Source organism: Salmo salar, chromosome ssa05, assembly GCF_905237065.1.
Source record: "Salmo salar chromosome ssa05, Ssal_v3.1, whole genome shotgun sequence".
NCBI classification, from domain to species: domain Eukaryota; kingdom Metazoa; phylum Chordata; class Actinopteri; order Salmoniformes; family Salmonidae; genus Salmo; species Salmo salar.
Window position 1 is genome coordinate 74,249,534 of NC_059446.1, and position 20,888 is coordinate 74,270,421.

The 20,888-nt window shown below is 44.9% G+C and overlaps 1 protein-coding gene and 1 long non-coding RNA gene across 3 annotated transcripts; one reads left to right on the top strand and one right to left on the bottom strand.

Moving 5' to 3' along the window:
• The first annotated feature begins 818 nt into the window (after window positions 1-818).
• Window positions 819-5,493, top strand: LOC123743049 (meiotic recombination protein REC8 homolog). Its single transcript, XM_045717752.1, has 13 exons — window positions 819-951; window positions 1,885-1,960; window positions 2,086-2,206; window positions 2,463-2,538; window positions 2,687-2,754; window positions 2,841-2,928; window positions 2,975-2,981; window positions 3,284-3,611; window positions 3,734-3,785; window positions 4,523-4,604; window positions 4,710-4,826; window positions 5,137-5,243; window positions 5,390-5,493. The coding sequence occupies exons 1-13, from the start codon at window positions 819-821 to the stop codon at window positions 5,491-5,493; spliced, it is 1,359 nt and encodes a 452-aa protein (XP_045573708.1).
• Window positions 5,494-6,433: 940 nt separating this feature from the next.
• LOC106605798 (uncharacterized) lies at window positions 6,434-20,186 on the bottom strand. 2 transcript variants are annotated; one of them, XR_006769975.1, is made up of 7 exons: window positions 19,627-20,186; window positions 18,983-19,096; window positions 13,611-13,667; window positions 13,309-13,456; window positions 10,651-10,818; window positions 10,276-10,444; window positions 6,434-9,822 (listed from the first exon to the last, which is right to left on the bottom strand). It is a non-coding gene; the product is annotated as an uncharacterized lncRNA (long non-coding RNA). The 2 variants fall into 2 exon arrangements; XR_006769974.1 differs by having other exon boundaries at window positions 13,309-13,526; window positions 19,627-20,183.
• Window positions 20,187-20,888: the final 702 nt, after the last annotated feature.

Here is a 20,888-nt window from a genome sequence, read left to right on the forward strand (position 1 = left end):
CTCTATTATAATAATGCAACACTATTATAATATTAGTTAGGCCTATCCTATGTATCTAAAATGGTTTTCTGATATTTCTAATTGTGTTAAATCTAGCTGCTAGTGTCTGGGGTCATGTAAAGGAGAACAGGTGCAACGACCAGACATAACAATGATAGACCAGGTAAACACATAGGAAACATAAAGAAAACATTTGTGGGCTTCTCATTGTCAACAGATACACATCAATGAATGCCGCTCTAGAATTAAACTGAGACGCATAAATTGAAAAACTTTAAACGTCTCGGAAATGATTAGAGAAGAAGGGAGAGATCTTCAGTCTGAAAGCGTGAAAGAGAAATTCGCTCTGCAAATGTTGTCCAATCAGAGCGCTTCAGAGGTTTCCGGTCGACATTACTGTCCAATCATACCGCTTCCAGTGTTTTTTCCGTATCAGTGCAGTGAAACAGAGTAGAAGCAAGGCAGGCCAGCTATCTGATTGCTGATATCCATTTGTCTGTAATGATAGGGAATGTCCATCTGTTCTGTGGTGATTTTAGGTTGGCTGCCACCAAAGGGATAAAGATCCCACGAAAAGATTTCCTGAAAGTCAATGTCCAACGAACATGGTAAGAGAGGGTTTGCCTTTGTTTGTCATTGAAAAACGTTTGCTTTCGTGTAAAGCTATCATTAGTGTTCTACAATTGAAAACGTATATAAATATAGGCTACGGCTACATTTAGTTTTTAATCATTCCTTTCTGAGCCCTGTGCTATAGCAGTCTACACTGATGCCATCATGCCATATCCCATTTGTTGTGCACCTACAGTAATGACATCATGGACTATGTGCTGGTGCGAGTCCCACCCCCGCTGCCAGGATTGCCCCGCCCACGTTTCTCCCTCTACCTGTCCTCCCAGCTCCAATATGGTGTCATCATCGTCTACCACCGCCAGTGTGGGATGCTTCTGGGTAAGAGGGAGGGGAAGGGGAAGGAGAGGGGGAGTGAGTAGGAAAAGAGAAGGTTGGAGAGAGGGATTATGCATGTAGGGGAGAATAGAAAGTGTGTAAAAGACAGTAGTGTGACAGTAGAGTTATGACCTCTGACCTGTAGTGTGACTCGAGAGTTATGACCTCTGGCCTGTAGTGTGACTCGAGAGTTATGACCTCTGGCCTGTAGTGTGACTCGAGAGTTATGACCTCTGACCTGTAGTGTGACACGAGAGTTATGACCTCTGACCTGTAGTGTGACAGAACAGTTATGACCTCTGACCTGTAGGGTGACAGGAGAGTTATGACCTCTGACCTGTAGGGTGACAGAACAGTTATGACCTCTGACCTGTAGGGTGACAGGAGAGTTATGACCTCTGACCTGTAGGGTGACAGGAGAGTTATGACCTCTGACCTGTAGGGTGACAGGAGAGTTATGACCTCGGACCTGTAGTGTAAGAACTCTGACCTGTAGGGTGACAGGAGAGTTATGACCTCTGACCTGTAGGGTGACAGGAGAGTTATGACCTCGGACCTGTAGTGTGACAGAACAGTTATGACCTCTGACCTGTAGGGTGACAGGAGAGTTATGACCTCTGACCTGTAGTGACAGGAAGTTATGACCTCTACCTGTAGGGTGACAGGAGAGTTATGACCTCGGACCTGTAGTGTGACAGAACAGTTATGACCTCTGACCTGTAGGGTGACAGGAGAGTTATGACCTCTGACCTGTAGGGTGACAGGAGAGTTATGACCTCGGACCTGTAGTGTGACAGAACAGTTATGACCTCTGACCTGTAGGGTGACAGGAGAGTTATGACCTCTGACCTGTAGGGTGACAGGAGAGTTATGACCTCTGGCCTGTAGTGTGACAGAACAGTTATGACCTCTGACCTATAGTGTGTGTGTTTCCAGAGGAGATCCAGCACATTCTGGACAGACTAGCCAAGACCAGAACCGCCCAAAAGATTGACGTGGATGAGTCTGATAGGTGGGTACAACAAAGCCAGTTTCTCAAGTCTCATGTTCTTCCTGGTGGAGAGAGAGGCGTCTGGTGAGTGCACTGACACAAATGGCTGCCATGAATTAGGATCTCTCTCTCCCTCTCTCACTCAGACACGCTCTTTCTCTCCCTGACGTGTTGTCTCTCCTGGAGGAGAGTGAGTGGGCCGCAAACCCCTTCTTTGGAGAAATACATTCTGGGTACGCCATGCCCAGCCCCAACACGCTAATACAGGTACACCAGACAGTGTCTCAAATGACTGTGTTTGTGTGTGTGTGTGTGTGTGTGTGTGTGTGTGTGTGTGTGTGTGTGTGTGTGTGTGTGTGTGTGTGTGTGTGTGTGTGTGTGTGTGTGTGTGTGTGTGTGTCTGTGTGTGTGTGTGTGTGTGTGTGTGTGTGTGTGTGTGTGTGTGTGTGTGTGTGTGTGTGTGTGTGTTCTATTGACACATCTTGTCTTTCTCTAATCTCTTGTTCCTCTTCTTGTCTGTCAGCTGGGTGGAGAGTTTAGGAGAGAAGCCCCTCCTGAGCGCCCCCTGCTTCTGAGTCCAGGTAGTCCCCCTCAGGACGGTGAGAGAGGAGGAGGGGGGAGGAGGGGGGAGTTTACTACATTAAGGGGAAATGGAGTGGAGAAAAGGAAGAGTGGTCATGAGTTAAATGGTAATCCATTGTGTTTCCTTCATTGTTGTTTAAGGTCTTATCTCTCATTCATTCCCAGGTATCACAGCGTCTCCAGACTCCATCACTCTGATAGAGACTGAACCCGTCATCATCCCCTCAGCAGAGGTACGCCTGTCAATCAGAACAGCTGTCAATCAAACTAACTTTCCAATCAAACCATCTCTCTCTATTCCTAACTCTCTCGCTGGCAGTTTGAAGGGGCGGAGCTCGCTGAGGTTACACATCAAAACATGGGGATGATTGACTTGCTAATGGACCAATTAGATCACTTCCCAGAGGGTGAGTGACAGGTAAATGATCCTCTGTCCCTGCCCCCTGTACACAGGGCAGAGGTAAACATGAGTATGTGTTTCAGGAGAGATGGAGACAGAGCGAGAGAGGGAGAGAGAAGAGAGGGAGAGAGAAGGAGAATCTGTGGGAGAAGGGGACTTGGAGAGAGAGGGAGAAAGTGAACAAGAAGTAGAAAGAGAAAGAGCAGAAGAGATAGAGAGGAGGAGAGATCTCATTGGATCCCTTATTGGGTAGGTTAATGTATACTGACACAGACACACACACACACACACACACACACACACACACACACACACACACACACACACACAGTAACTTTGGTTCCCGCTGTCTCCTCTGTCAGACTGCCGTCTACCACCCTATCCAGCGAGGACCCCACGGTGCTGCCTGGCGAGGAGACAGAGCTGCCCATGGAGATGCCTGCTGCACTGGCAGAGGAGAGGACCCCAGTGTCTGTCCCTCTGCCCCCTTCCACACCCGGTGAACCAGAGGAGCGAGGGATGGCTGGAGAGAGGGAGAGATGGAGAGATAGCCCCACCCTACAGGATGTTACTCCCCCAGTGAAGCAACCTCGTAGGAGGCAGCTGCTCTTCATCGACCAGGAAACACAGATTACCCAGGAGGCACTGCAGCAACAGATAGACAACACGCTCATACAGACCAGGCCCCTGGTACAGACACACACACACACACATTTGAATTATACACGCAAAACTGTAATAATGAACAAAGTATTCATAAACAAGTCAATCAGTTAGTGAAGGTGTGAGTAAGTAAGATGTGTGTGATCCAGGTTGTAATCAGTGGTCCCTCTAAGAGAACACTGTCTCCAGCTGATCTCCTTGGTAACCCATGCACCAGTGAGTATCAACACTCCTACTCTCTCTTTCTCACTGTTTAACAGCCTTCAATCAACCCTGAGATAATGTTAGGTCTCCATTCCTCCTCAGCCCTCCCTCCAGAGCTGCTGTTGCCATGGAAACACGTGGCGGTCGTCACAGCGCTCACTGGCTCGGCCCTGCTGGTAGGGAGGACAGAGACAGACTCAGAGTCAGAGAGAGAGAGAGGGATAGAGAGAGAGTGATGGAGGCAGAGGTGGAGGGAGACAGAGAGCAGGAGGGAGAGCTCAGCTCAAAAGAGGTGAGACGGGATCAAACAGTTTTTTAGGTGACTACCCGTGTGCACCTAATAACTGGACAATGATGGTATCAACAATTATCCCTGTGTGTGTGTGTGTGTGTGTGTGTGTGTGTGTGTGTGTGTGTGTGTGTGTGTGTGTGTGTGTGTGTGTGTGTGTGTGTGTGTGTGTGTGTGTGTGTGTGTGTGTGTGTGGTTCTGTGTGTGTGTGTGTGTGTGTGTGTGTGTGTGTGTGTGTGTGTGTGTGTGTGTTAGGTACCTAGAGAGTTCGCAGAGTCAGGCCTGTCCCAGCAGGATGTTTCCAGTAAGATATTACAATAGTGTAGTATAATTCCATAGATCATTCGTATAAGGCTGGGGGACATAGGGACCTGTGCTTGGTCATCTTGCAGACAGTACACCCTCTCCATCTCACGATAGATGTTAACTCTGTGTGTTCCTCCAGCTCGGTCTCCGCTGTCCCTGGAGGTCTCTGATAGAGACCTGTCCCGGGAGAACTCCCCCCTCCACACACCCGAGAGCAGAGGGTGAGAAAAGAGGGAGGAGAAGAGGGGAGGAAGAGAGTTGTATATTGTGTACAACTGGTAGTTACATAGTTGACACCTGATAATGTCATATTGTGTTGTGTTCAGGTCTCCTGTCCCCAGGTCAGTGTCCAAACTGAAGGACATTCCAGAGGAGGGCGAGGGACTGCTGGAGAGAGATGCAGAGGACATACCCCTGGCTGATTTATTAGCAGAGCTACTGGAGTAATAATCTAGCTATTACAGCATCAAATTATAGTTCTTTTTATTTTCTCTTCTGTTTTATTTCTTCTTTTTTATTTCTTCTGTTTTTATTTCTTCTGTTTTATTTCTTCTGTTTTTATTTCTTCTGTTTTTATTTCTTCTGTTTTTATTTCTTCTGTTTTATTTCTTCTGTTTTATTTCTTCTGTTTTATTTCTTCTGTTTTTATTTCTTCTGTTTTATTTCTTCTGTTTTTATTTCTTCTGTTTTTATTTCTTCTGTTTTATTTCTTCTTCTAAAGAACTCACTCTGCCTCTTTCTGTGTTTCTCTAGCGCAGTGACAGAGCCTCTTGAGGATCATGAAGGGGTGCTGTTCCACTCTCTGCTGCCCCCACTGGCCCAACGCAGTAGTGTCACTCACTCATTCTGGACCCTACTGGGTAAGACAATGCAGGTGTGTGTGTGTGTGTGTGTGTGTGTGTGTGTGTGTGTGTGTGTGTGTGTGTGTGTGTGTGTGTGTGTGTGTGTGTGTGTGTGTGTGTGTGTGTGTGTGTATATAACAGTCAGGTGTGTGTGGTCTCTACAGAAATGGTAACTGCCAGGAGACTCTGTGTGCAGCAGGATGAACCTTATGGTGACATCATCATTTCACCTGGACCCAACTATGAGGAGGGGAATGAGAGTGTGTAAAACACACACACACACACACACACACACACACACACACACACACACACACACACACACACACACACACACACACACACACACACACACACACACACACACACACACACACACACACACACACACACACACACACTTGAGATACTGTTTATTCAAAGATGACTTTCAAATAGATCTCACACACAGATAGTTTGAGTCTGGTAACTAAAAGAGACAACAGTTGAACTGTTCCTCTTTGTATTTTAGGTGCTTTATTTTTGTGTGTTATTTAGCAGACAGTCTTATCCAGAGCAGCAAGTGTACTTGTCCCCAGTGGGAATCAAACCCACAACCATGGTGTTGCAAATGCCATGCTCTACCAACTGAGCTCACAGAACATTTTGTAAAGGTTAAAGTTTTTAAAGTTTTAAAGCAGGTTTTGCTTAGTTTTTTTTTATATCAGTAGTCTCTTATTATATTATGTGACTAAAGACTGAATTTTATATTCAATATCACATCTCTTTTAAGCATTTTAAATGACTTTTCCACCGTTTGTATTTCTGCAGTATTTTAGTGTAATCGTAGCCTGTGCTGACATATAAAGGGCTCAGTGTGTTTCAGCGGTGGTGGTCTTTACTTGTAACAGGTGTTTGTTTCTGTGAATAAACATGTCAAACTAGTTCTCTGTGCTGTGTTTGTATCTGACAGACCCAAGTCAAAATCTAACGGGAGTTAAAAATACAGTTGTATGTACAATGAAATGTACTCATGATTAACCACATTTGGAAGAAAACCATTTAATTGAATGAGTAATGGCTCATATAGACTATAGCACACGAGTTTTCACAAATAATCTCTTGTACTGCACACTGAGATAGCCTACCAGTAGTTTAACTCTACACATTTCATGCACTTGAAATGTTGGTACAATGCTGTATTAATAAGGACACAGGACACCACAGTGTTAGCTTCAGGAAGTTATTTAGTAAGATAAAACCAGATACAGTGTACAGAACATCACTGGTACTGCATTACATCATTCTACACCTTTTAGTGATGGCAGAGGAAGAGACAACACACTTTAGAAATATGGTACAAATCTGAATTCATATATTTAGTGTTAGCTTCAGGAGTGTCTTTACTAAGATAAGTACTGTAGTACAGCATGCTACAAACACCATCAAACCTGTACTTGTCTATTGTGTACATCTGTGTAAATCACTCATAATTAATGGCTATAAAATCAAGGCATGCTACAATCAAATATAATACTTTTAGAGATTATTTACACGGTTACAAATGTATGGATTACAAAACTTCCCCACAGATTCAGGTGTAATTTTCTTTCATTCACATGACAGGACATAGACCTCAGAGTAACGTAATGAATACAAAAATAAAGAATGGAAAAGTGTTGTATATCCTTCAGGCTCTGACAGGTCTGTGGGCCTGAGGCCGCTCTCTTGGGCTGTAGCAGGGCATCTCTGACAAACTGGAGCGGTATCAGCCTAGGACAGAGAGGGAGCTCTTCTCTGTGCCAGCGGGGAGAAGATAAGAGAGGAAACTGAACTGTGATATATTGGATAACAATGTTGGATAACTTTTTTGGGAGCTGTGAGAAAAGCCATCTTTCTTATACCTGCCATATGATGCATCACTAGTGTCACATGATTTCTGAATGTAATCAGATGAATTGAGGAGATGACATGAATTGATGTTGCAACGTTTTTAAAACATTTCAAATGTTCACAGATCCCTTGAGGACTACTGTGTTTTTCCAGGTTACAGGACACTAGTATGGAGTCCACAGCAACCCAGAGCCCTGGGTAGAGGGGCTCAGTGAATCTGTTATTTAAAGTCCACAGCAACCCAGAGCCCTGGGTAGAGGGGCTCAGTGAATCTGTTATTTAACGTCCACAGCAACCCAGAGCCCTGGTTAGAGGGGCTCAGTGAATCTGTTATTTAAAGTCCACAGCAACCCAGAGCCCTGGGTAGAGGGGCTCAGTGAATCTGTTATTTAAAGTCCACAGCAACCCAGAGCCCTGGGTAGAGGGGCTCAGTGAATCTGTTATTTAAAGTCCACAGCAACCCAGAGCCCTGGGTAGAGGGGCTCAGTGAATCTGTTATTTAAAGTCCACAGCAACCCAGAGCCCTGGGTAGAGGGGCTCAGTGAATCTGTTATTTAAAGTCCACAGCAACCCAGAGCCCTGGGTAGAGGGGCTCAGTGAATCTGTTATTTAAAGTCCACAGCAACCCAGAGCCCTGGGTAGAGGGGCTCAGTGAATCTGTTATTTAAAGTCCACAGCAACCCAGAGCCCTGGGTAGAGGGGCTCAGTGAATCTGTTATTTAAAGTCCACAGCAACCCAGAGCCCTGGGTAGAGGGGCTCAGTGAATCTGTTATTTAAAGTCCACAGGTGGGTAAATATACCAGAGGACACTCCAAACAGCCTACCTGACCGCTCGGAGGTGTCCGCATGGTCCTAAACCACACCATTGCCTAGTTTATCACATTCCAGTCCCCCCCTCCCCAGTGACAGTTGCGCCCCTGGTGATTCCTATAATTTCTGTCCCATGCCACTCTACCTCCCAGTAACAACACCCAATAAGAAAAACCTGTGGACTACACAAAACCTTTCGCCAGCGTTGAAATCTGTCTGGGTGAACAGGATTAGGGTTGAATGGCTGGAGCCCGGTTACCGAGATTTACTGCCACAAAACCACTCCCCTTTCCCGGGATAAATAACTGTGAGAAACCAGTAAATTATAATAAATTATTTATATGAACAGCATTGCGTGAAATCGAACTGTTAAATTATATGCAATGTCTAAATCGATCTTCTCTATAGCGTCTGTTTGATGAATCAACACTCAAGTTGGGAACAGACATCCTATCTCAGAATGGAGCGCTGTTCACAATGCATGTAGAACTATCATTTCATCATGGCAGCGTTTTGTCTTGTGACAGGTAGGCCTACATTTGTTGCAGCATAGCCTATGCTACAGTAATATAAAGAGCGAATGCCCGTCTAATACACCCATCTCCATCTGGCTTTCAGGGGTCACCTTGTTTTTTCATTGGAAAGATTATACTTTTTTTCAATTGCAGCTGCAGTTTTAAAACAGCCAATCACTCAAATATCATTTCATTATATCAGTGCACGCGCAAGCACTCTCTCGCAGTCTTGTTCTCTCTCTCTATCAACTCCATTCAAATTACATCCAAAATAGATCATCTTGTTCTAGATTGAGATATATATATATATCCTACCTCTTTCAGGTAATACATTCAATGCAGTAATAGCCTTATATTTAGCTAAATAATGGGTTATGCATAGTAAGAGTCTAATTTACAGTACAGCCCATGTCTCTTGCGCAATACACACACACCTGTGCTCCGCTGGCCTCTCCTTAAAAAACGTTCCTTAGCTCTTCCAATCCCATGCAGGAAAAACTAGACTAGAATACCTTGCTGGGCATTATATGTTTATGATTGCTAAATACAGCAGCCAATAGAACTCACGGGTAGTTTGAAAGAAGAGCAAATGGGCGCGATAGCGGTAGGCTATATCAGTTATTTATTCAGTCATTACCATTTAATCTTCGTGAAGAGAAGTGAAAGCATTCTGCATCTAATTCTAGTCCTATATTATTCAAGGATGTCATTAGAATGATGAAGATAAGGACAACGAAAAGTATTTAATTGAACTGTTGAAAGCGAGGAAGGAATGAAGCAACAATAGAGAAAGAGTTGGTAGACTAATAACATTAGGGGAAATGTTATGAAAGGTATATATGCGTCAGCCTACTAATTATACAAATAGGCCCTATTATATTTCAACATTTAAATCTAATTCTCTAGCCTATACTTGTAACTTTGTAGGCAGCATTTGCTGCACACAAATCGCATGTTCTCTTCTGCTTTATCGTGGTTTGAACAATGTGCGTAATTCCAGTCCATATAATACAGTATAATACAGTACAGTAATACAGTTCACACTAGTTTCATTTATTTACCTAAGAGAGCATATAGCTAGCTACGTCTATGGGCTTTTATGTTTGTCTGTCGTGCGTAATGTGCAGTAGCCTATATCATACATGTATTGGATAACAGCAACACTAATCTGGATATGGTTGCTCCTCTGTCTACACAAAACCTGTGGCCAGCGTTGAAATCTGTCTGGGGGATCAGGATACGGGTTCTCCTCTGTCTACACAAAACCTGTGGCCAGCGTTGAAATCCGTCTGGGTGATCAGGATACGGGTTCTCCTCTGTCTCCCGTCTCGGTTCTGTTCCCCTCAGACGGAGAGGCGTCTGTGGGCTGTGTTTGGGTCCAGTGTCAGCTCATAGGCATCTGATGGGGGAGACAGACTAATTACATTACAAATAATCATATGTTTTTTGTGTAATTTTGACAAATTTGTTTTATTGATAGTGATCATGAGATCCAATTTACTATTTATTAATGAAATAACCGACAAGGGAGTTCACAGAATACCTCCTAAATGTGATCTCTCTTAACTCACTGTGTGTGTGTTTTTGTGATGATCAGGTCTATAGAACAAACATAATTACACATTTACATTTCTTCAGGCCAGATTTTAACCAGTGCTCTGCATTATTGTTCACACTGTAAGAGAACGAGATTCACAGGACACAAACAGCATGTGTGTGAAGTTCAGTGTGGAAAATACACACCTTAACAGGAGGGCTATGCTGTTCTAGAACTGTCAGGAGCAATCAATGATTTGTACACGTACCTTATTTAACTAAAATACCAATTTTACATCCACACATTGTATTCTACCTGAGTTTTACATTACAGTCTGGATGCTCCAGTGCAGCAGAGAGAATCATCACTCCTGAGTCTCCTATGTGACTGTAGTCCAGATTCAGCTCTCAGGTGTGAGGGGTTTGACCTCGGAGCCGAGGTCAAGGAAGCACAGCCTTCCTCTGTGATTCCACATAATAACAAACTGCAGGAAGAGAACATTCAATGAAGTATTTGGCCTCACCTAGTGGCATAGTTGCACCCCATGTCAAATATGATCACCGGTATTCAGTTGACAAATTATTTCAAAGGTATTAAGCCATTATGACAATTAATTCACATACAAACATACAATGTTTATTCAAAAAAAGTGTTATGTCACATAATACTTTACACTCCAATTGTACCCACGTAAGAACTTCCAGTTTACATTGTGGACTCCTCAGTCCAGCAGAGAGCAGCTTCTCTCCTGAATCCTGCAGATCATTATCATTCAGGTTCAGCGTTCTCAGTTGAGAGGAGCTGAGAGAAGAGGCCAGTGCTTCACAGCATTTTTCTGTCAGGTTGCAACCCATCAGTCTGAATAAGAAATGAAGACAAACACATGGCTTTAATTTGAGTTTTTACAGTATCAAACCATTAGGGCTCCCGAGTGGTGAGGCGGTTTAAGGCACTGCATCTCAGTGCAAGAGGTGTCACTACAGTCCCTGGTTCAAATCCAGACTGAATCACATCCTGCTGTGATTGGGAGTCCCATAGGGTGGTACACAATTGGTCCGGGTTTGCTGGGGTAGGCCGTCATTGTAAATAAAATGAGCTACACAAGCTTCTGATTACAAACAATATGCCATTACAGTAATATAGAGTCTACATAGGTGTGTCAGTGTCACAAACTACAGTAATTGTGTCTCTGTTTCGATCTCCAAGAAAATGTATGACAAAAATAATGCTGAAGACTTAAAACTGATAGGTGGAAAGAAATCAACCATGGAGTAATGAAACTGGTAAAAACTTTACTTCAACAGATAATTCAAATCAAATCAAAATCTAATTTTATGTTAATAAATGCGAGTGTAGCGAAATGCTTGTGCTTCTAGTTCCGACCATGCGGTAATATCTAACAAGTAATCTAACAATTTCACAACAACTACCTTATACACACAAGTGTAAAGAAATGAATAAGAATATGTACATATAAATATATGGATGAGCGATGGCTGAACGGCATAGGCAAGATGCAGTAGATGGTATAGAGTACGTATATACATATGAGATGAGTAATGTAGGGTATGTAAACATTATATAAAGTGGCATTGTTTAAAGTGGCTAGTGATACATTCAAAACTAGTATGGAGATATGAAATAAGACATTTTAACAATGTGAGATTGCTTCTCTTACAGTACATAAATAATTTTTTATAAATACATTTGAGGTTTCACAGTACTTACAGCACTTCTCTGGAGGCTTTGACCACTGTCAGCAACCTCAGCAGACCCTCCTCTGAACCAGAGTATTTTCTCAGGTCGAAAATAACCAGCATCTCTTCTGAGGTCAGCAACACAAAGACCAGAGCTGACCACTCTGCAGGTGAACGTTTGGCCTTAGAGAGAATTCCCGATCCCAGGTGCCTTTACCACTAGAGAATGGTCATTCAGCTCATTCAGACAGTAGAACAGGCTGATGCACTTCTCTGGAGAGGGATTCTCCTTGATGTTTTCTACTGTTTCCTTATGGCTCTGTGAGCTGCTTCTTGTCTGTGTTGGTAGACCTCTTAACAGAGTCTGATTGGACTCCAGAGAGAGGCTGAGAAGGAAGCTGAGGAAGAGGTCCAGGCGTCCATTCTCACTCTTCAGAGCCTTATCTACTGCACTCTTATGGAGCAGGGTTGCAGAGAATTCTTTGGACATCAGAGGGTCATTGGGCGTGGTTTCCTGCTCTGCCATCAGATTTACATTGTTGTTGTTGAACATGAGAAAGACACAGAGCAGTCAGAAACTCCTGGATGCTCAGAGGCACAAAGCAATACACCTTTCTCTGGTACAGCCCACACTCCTCTCTGAAGATCTGTGCACACATTCTGAAGTACACTGACGCTTCTCCAACATCGATGCCATACTCTCTCAGGTCTTCCTCTTAGAAGATCAGGTTGCCCTTTTCCAGCTGTTGAAAGGTTAGCTTCAACCAATGCCAGAAGTATCTTTTCATTTAATGGTGGTTCCATCTCTTGTTCTATAGCATACTTCAGATTCATCTGTGTGGTCTGAAACGTCAGGACGTGTGTGCACATTTGAGTCAGTGTTTTGGGCATCTTCCCACTCTCTGCTTCAACTAAAAGATTCTTCAGAACAGAGGATGAAATCCAACAGCATACTGGAATGTGGCACATGATGTAGAGGGTTCTTGATGACTTCATGTGTGTGAGGATTCTTCTGGCCTGGTTTGGATCAGTCATTCTCTTGATGAAGTACTCATCCTTCCGTGAGTCATTGAACCCTCGCACCTCTGTTACCTGGTCAACACACTCTGGAGGAATGTGATTGGCTGGTGCAGGTGGGAGGTCATCCAGATGCGAGCAAAAGGGAAGCAGATTTCCCTGGATGAGGTTTGTAAGACAGCACATCCACTGAGGTTGGCTTTGTGACATCACACCAGGTCTTGCTCTCAGTGTGGCCTAATCTACTTATTAGCATATGAACAAGTTAAAGTGACTCCCTTATAAATATGTGAATCCTGCTGTCATTCTTTTTTCATGGAGACAAACTTTAATAGTCAATTGGAAGTATTTCCACACCCTGGTTAGCAGTTGTGGAGAAGAATCTGGGTCAAATATATGCTTTGAAAACTTTGGGGAAGCAGCTTCAAGGGTGGAAATATTTCTAGACCATTCAAATAAAGTGGAAATCTCTGATGACATCCAACAACTCTTTTCAAACTGCAGAATACACAGATGAAGCTTCCTACAACTCTTGATTTCTAATATGCTGGTATTTCTCAGTGAATGAGAGAGTATAGGAATTCTCTCAACTCTGTGTCGACATAAAATCAATATTAAAATAGATAGCGCTTACTTTTTTCCAGTGTGTCTGCAAGCTCTTTCTGGTTAATACTCTTCAGGACATGAATTGTGATCTTCAGAGCCCCCTTGCTGGCTTTGCTCTCCTGCTCCTGATCTTCAGCATCCATCACTTCCTCATCCTCCCCCTGACCCTGGGTAATCTGGACACAGAATTATTCTATACTTCTTCAGATGAGACTTTAGATATGAGAGGGACTTGTCTTCAAACAACTGAGGAAGATAAAGTTCAAATCAGAGGAGAGCATTTGAATTGTTGTTGAATTTCAATAAATAATATGTGACTATAAAACCCACCTTGGCTATGGATGCCTGGTCTGTTTGATGACTGTTAGTCTCAGACTCTGATCCCTCCTGTTGGAATGTACAAACAAAACACAAGGTTACAGACACTACAGGTAACTATACGTAACCGATGTGAAATGGCTAGTTAGTTAGCGCTAATAGCGTTTCAATCGGTGACGTCACTCGCTCTGAGACCTGAAGTCAGGTCTCAGAGCTTTTGTGGCGCGATGGGTAACGATGCTTCGTGGGTGTCAGTTGTTGATGTGTGCAAGGGTCCCTGGTTCGAGGCCAGGTTGGGGTGAAGAGAGGGACGGAACCTACACTGTTACATTGATGCTGTTGACCCGGATCATTGGTTGCTGCGGAAAAGGAGTAGGTCAAAAGGGGGGTGAGTGTAACCGATGTGAAATGGCTAGTTAGTTGGTGGTGGTGCGCGCTAATAGCGTTTCAATCAGTGACGTCACTCGCTCTGAGACCTGAAGTGGTTGTTCCCCTTGCGTTGCAAGGGCCGTGGCTTTTGTGGCGCGATGGGTAACGATGCTTCGTGGGTGTCAGTTGTTGATGTGTGCAAGGGTCCCTGGTTCGAGCCCAGGTTGGGGCGAAGAGAGGGATGGAACCTACACTGTTACATTGCTTGCATCACATTTTCATACTGGGCACAAAATACAAAATCTGTAGCATGAAGACAACAGTGTTAGCAGTGGGCTTATGTGACCATTACATCGGTGTATGCTAGCTAACACACTTATCTACAGCAATCATATGCCAAAGCACATCCCAGAAAGCCCCTCAATCCCTAACAGGTACCATATACCCACACATGTATAAATCAGTAACGTACAGCAAACTTGTACACATTGTAAAATATAAAATATAAAACAGTATTCAGAACGTGACCTACACCTTGCATCACATTTTCATACTGGGAAGACCTGACGTTTGCGATCACCCCCTATCTGCAAGCGGGGCCAATCACAACACACCTTATTGTCATCAGTTGAACCAACCAATAAGAATGCTTGAACATTAAGTACACATTTCTTTAGAGGCAAGTGGAAACATAACCAACCCAGTTACATTCTCCCCTGCTGAATTACACTTGCACACTATAAAGAAACAAAATGAGGTATGCAATACCTTGCAATACATATGTCACCAAATATTCCAGTGCAAAGACTATTCTCCAAAGAGAATTAGGGAAATTCAAAGACCCCGTAGGAAAACATGCCTGTTACATGTTCAGTACACTCAGTGACAATAAGAACCTCAGACAGAAAAACCTTGGCCTACTTGACCTCTGACCCATGACCTCCATGGCGTCTCTTGAACGAGAAAAAAAAATGGGCTACAGACTTGGATTCTAATCCTACACCCACACAGGTATTCTAATGAATTCTGTATGAAAAACCCTCTGTGTCTGCATAGTCTCTATGAGTCTCACTGGGCGTTTCTTAACCCGATCAGCCCCTGACCTGACAGGCCTAACAGAGTTATTACGTTTAACCTGTTCACCTACAACCACCACTGGTGGGTCACTTTCCACAGTCGGTGGATAGTCAAGGTCAAGGGTTCTGTGACTGTTGCTGGAGCTTGTGCTACCAGCAGCATCTTCAGAATGCCTTTCTTCTTCAGAGGGTTCGGATATTTCTTCTCCAAAGGTTAGCTCTGACACGCTTGTGCCACCAGCGGCACCCTCAGAATGTGGTGAGTTCTGAGGGTCCCTCGCCAGTGGCCCATCTTCCAGCACACCTGGGGTTTCTTTTTCAGAGTGCTCTGGCTGTGCTTCCCCCGAGGTCTGTTCTGATACCCACACACTAGTCCTCTCACCAATGTCCATTTCTGGTATATCGTTCATGGATGAGTCCTCCATCTCCTCACTCGGATCCTCACGGTCTCCCGTATTAGGTGTCTCCAAGGCAGTGTCAGGTAGAGGCAAGAAGTTTACAGGCATTATCAGATTACGGTGGACCGTTTTCTCCTGGCCAGTCAACATGTTCTGTATCTTGAAGATGTGGATGTCGCTATTCTTCTCCGTAACAATATAGAGGTTGTTCTCCCAATGATCCGCCAGCTTCCTCTTTCCACGTTCACCCTTATTCGCCAGCAGCACCCGATCACCGACCTCCACCGGAGCTCCTCTGATCTTCCTGTTGTAGAGACCTGCATGCCTCTTCAGCTGTTTGGTTGCCGACACCTGTACCGTCTCCATGGCCTCCCTCAGGTCTCTCGTCAGGGACTTTATGTACTCGTCACAGTCTACAACCTCTGAGTCTTGCAGCACAGTACCAAACATCATGTCGACAGGCAAACGTGGGGTTCTCCCAAACATCAGCTGGAAAGGGGCGTAGCCCGTGGTTTCATGGACCGTACAGTTGTAGGCGAAGGTCAACGACTTCAGCTTCTGGGGCCACCTGTGCTTCGCTCTTGTAGATAAAGCCCTGATCATGTTTCCCAGCGTTCTATTGAACCTTTCGACTCCCCCGTTCCCCATCGGATGGTAGGGAGTTGTGTGCGACTTCTGGACTCCTGCAGCACTCAACAACTCAGCAATCAATTTACTTTCAAAGTTGGCCCCTTGGTCAGAGTGGATACGACGAGGAAAACCATACACACAGAAGATGTTGTTCCATAGCTGAAGGGCCACTGCTTTAGCTGATTGGTTCGGACACAAGAAGGCATGGGCCATCTTAGTAAAATGGTCAGTGATGACCAGGACATCCAAGGAATTGTTGTTGGAGTCTTCAGCAGACCATAAGTCCACGCACACCAACTCGAGGGGCTCAGTCGTGATGATGTTCTCCAGTGGAGCTCTGGCCTCTGGCTCGGGGGCCTTACTGAACACACACCTCTTGCAGGTCTTGACATACTCTCTGACATCCGACTCCAGACCATGCCAGAAGAACCTCTGTCTCGTCAAGTACAACGTCCGCTGTTGCCCCTGATGACCGGCTTCATCGTGGACACCCTTCAAAACTGTCGCCCTCATTGAGGTGGGTACTACATACTGGTACGTCTTCTTCTTTGACAGCAAACTTTTGGTAACGCGATACAGTACACCCATTTTCAGAGTGAGCTTCTCCCAGGTCTTCAGAATCCGCAGAGCCTCGAGTGGTTCATGGCCACGTTCCCTCCTAGAAGGTCTACGGCCCCTGTCCACGTAGAAGACAACTCTGGCGAGAGCGTCATCCTGGCACTGCTTTGATATTAGGTCATCACGGGTTAGCACTCTCACATCTGACATCTCAGATGGCACCAGTGACTGAGTGAGCTGTGGCAGTAGCAGCGCACAGTTCTGTAGACCAGCCTCCCCTTGTGACCTCAGGACTGCTGACACCGCTTCCTTTGACAGAGGACCAGGAGAAGGATAGGAGGTAGTTTGGCAGTCCATGACAATTTCACAGGCATCTGCCTCAATTGACGGTGAGCAGCTTTCGAGGTCGAATGGGTGGTTCGACCAGCGGAACACATTTTGCACCTTCTCAGCACGTACTCCCGCAGCTTCTTCCAGCAAGGCCTTGTATGGAACCCTTGTGATGCGGTGGAGAGCGCTCGGCTGCACAAATGGCTGTCTACTGAGTGCATCAGCAATGACATTTTTGGGACCGGGAATGTACTTGATGTCAAACTCGAATGGAGCAAGTTTAGCAACCCATCTCTGTTCACAGGCGTCCAATTTGGGCTTGGACAGGATGTACGTTAATGGGTTGTTGTCTGTCCATACAGTAAAAGGCTTGCCCCTTAGCCAATGACTAAACTTCTCACAGATGGCCCACCGTAAAGCAAAAAACTCTAACCTATGGGCAGGATACTTTGACTGTGCATAAGTAAGTGATTTGCTAGCGAATGCTACCGGTCTGGCTGCAGACCCATCCTCTGGCACCTGGGAGAGGACAGCACCTAATCCATTACTAGATGCGTCTACAGACAGCAAGAAAGGTCTACTAAAATCAGAGTGGGTTAGCATGACCTGATCGAGGAGAGCTTGTTTCAACTGACTAAAGGCCTGTTTGCACTCACCAGTCCAGTCTGCTGCTGTGAGTTTCCTATGTATTCCTCTTTTCCTCTTGCCTTTCCCGTGGCGTGGTGCCTTCGTCCCCATTGTCAGCCCATGCAGCGGCTTAGCGATGGTGGAGCACCCCTCAATGAACTGCTGGTAATAGACTATCATTCCGAGAAAGGAAAGAATCTTCCCCTGGGAGGGCACGTCCGTGTTATCCTCCATGAGATCCTTCTCTGTCATCCCTGCAATAGCCTTCACTTTTTCTGGGTCTGTGGCCACACCTCCTTCACTGATGTCATGCCCCAAGAACCGCACTGACCTCTTCATGAAATGGCATTTCTTTGGAGACAATTTCAGATTATGGGCTTTGAGACGCTCAAAAACTGACTCCAAGCGTTGCAATCCAAGTTCTTCAGTCGGGGCAAAAACCAGCACATCGTCCAGGTAGCATAGGAGGCTAGAAAAATGTTGATCCCCAAAAATGCTCAACATCATCCTCATGAATGTAGCTGGGCTGTTGCATAGTCCTTGTGGAAGACGGTTATATTCATATAACCCAAAAGGAGAAGTGAAGGCTGTAAACTTCTTGTCGTCTTCATGCACCTCCACATTGTAGTAGCCGGAGGTCAAATCCATTGTAGAGAAGAAAGCATTGCCACCCAGGGCCGCCAGAGCATCAGCTTGGTGAGGTAGAGGGTGAGCATCCTTTATGGTGCGAGCATTGAGCCATCGGAAGTCTGTACACAGTCTCAGATCACCAGACTTCTTCCAGACCAGGACGAGTGGGGAGGCATACTCACTGCTGGATTTCCTGATTATCTCTCGCTCTTCCATCTCATCCAAGGCCTGCCTGAGCTTGTCATAATGGTTAGGGGAGAGCCTACGGTAAGGTAGCCTAAAAGGCTTAGTGTCACTGAGTCTGATGCGATGGACACACACCTCTTTATATCACTCACATAGGTGAACACACTCGTTTCTCTACTCACAACAGTACCCTTTGCTATGGACACCATTAAAGGTACACTATGTTGTCATTTGAGTCTTTGTAATAAAACAACGTATAGCTTCAAACTATGTTAACAGCAATCATATTGATCTCATCTGTTAGTCCCATCCATAGCTCCTTCTGCAAATTTGAGAAGTGGTTACATTTCTGAAACAGCCAACACCCCCACCACCTGGTTTGCTGTAAACATGAGGGAATGGGCAGTTGGTTTTAAAGATAACCCCATATAGACACACCACAACAGTTTCCTGTTTACACTCTGTATCCTATTATTCATTAGATTAGACTAAAGAGGGCATCTATACTTCTAAAGTTCCTTTCACAAAGTCATACAGTAAAGCTTGTCCAAAATACCTTAATACAACCTGAGCCACTCACCTCTGTTCAGTAGGAAAGACTCCCTCACTGAAGTTTAATGGAATTACTATTGACTGGTCACTCTTCATGGACACACAGCTGGGAACAGGTGAGTCTGCTCTCTCCTGCTGGTCCCTGTTAAAATAATTACAGCTTACTAAATACCAGAGTTTACATTCTGTATTTGTATCCATGCTTTTTTACAATGACGACTATCATTCTCCGTGTTATAAGGTGAACATTCGGCATACACTTTTTACTTTTATATTGTGCCATTTACCTCACTTATCATTGCCATTCCATACTGAGATTAAACAAGGGAAATGGGACATTAAAAGGTCCACTGTGATATTTACAGCAATTCTTGTTCATTTAACTTAATGAAATATATCCACTGATTCTAGAAGAACATCATGTTTTAACACCTCATGAGTTTAGTTCAACTGTTTAGACCGTGTTGTTACAGCATTCAACAATGCATTTAATGTTAAAAAAAGAATGGAAACCGAAACCTGTGATTACTTTGGAATCATTGAACCAAAACCGAACCAACCTCAAAAATAACTAATCGCTAAACAACCAGAAGAGGAAGGCCTACATGAGAAAAAAACAATGAGTTAATAATTCTGGTACGGCGGCCAGGGCAATAGAGGTTGTAAGCTTACCATTTAGAAGAGATGCCATCGAGTCAATCGCATCCAAACTCCCTCACAAAGGAAGCTCAATCACCTCAAGAAACTCCACAGTGTCCACAGTCTTCCTAGCTGCTCTGTATTCATAACAGTGGGCATTTCTTGTTCTTAGTGTTTGTTTGGTCTTCCATAAAATCATGCTTTTCAAATGCTCTTTACAAGAGGCATGCTTCCCCAGTCCTTTAGTGATGTCACTGGCATGTTTCCATATTGAGTAGCCAGTTTGAGTGAAAGCTCTGTCCGAATTAGCATTTAAGTCACTCTCTAGTCTAGCATTCAAACCACTCTCTGTGATTGAACCAGGCGCTAACTACAAAAGACCTGCTTTTCCCCACTGAACATGCGGCTCGGGTAAGTGTCAAGACAAACAGGTGCTTGTTGTGGTGGTACCCTCGTGCTGCAGGTGCTAGGCCCAGGCTCTTTTTGATCAGCAGGTGGTGTGGGGGATGGGCGGGTGGTGTGGGGGATGGGCGGGTATTGTGGGGGTGGGCGGGTGGTGTGGGGGATGGGCGGGTGTTGTGGGGGATGGGCGGGTGGTGTGGGGGATGGGCGGGTGGTGTGGGGGATGGGCGGGTGGTGTGGGGGATGGGCGGGTGGTGTGGGGGATGGGCGGGTATTGTGGGGGGTGGGCGGGTGGTGTGGGGGATGGGCGGGTGTTGTGGGGGATGGGCGGGTGGTGTGGGGGATGGGCGGGTGGTGTGGGGGATGGGCGGGTGGTGTGGGGGATGGGCGGGTATTGCTGCTCGGCTCCTCGTGGTCTGGCTAGCAGAATGCTTGGTGAGCTCGGCATCGCTCGAGGTTTGGTGGTCCTCAGTTTTTATTTTCTTGTTTTTTTTCTTAGCATAGCCATTAACTAGCTGTAATTATTAAGCGCTACCAAAACTTAACGAAGCTGGTTACTAACTAGCATAGAATCTGTAGCTAGCTGTCTGTAAAAGTGACTGTTTTCCCTCTGTGAGAAAAAAACGGTCAAAAACAAGGTAATGAAGGCGGTACCAGTGCCAAGTCAGAATGTATTTTTTGATTTAACTACTAAATATTACGTTATTATATCGCCCCTTCCGCCCCCTCCTCAGATTGTGAGATTGTGCACTACTGGCAGGCCTGGAAGCTCTACATTGGCAAAACCGGGCATGGTAATTAATAATAATTTGGGGTTGCTTATATTTATCTTGTTACACACAAGTGTTTATTGAAAATGTGTTTTTTTGCAAATCCCAACACCCCCTGAGACA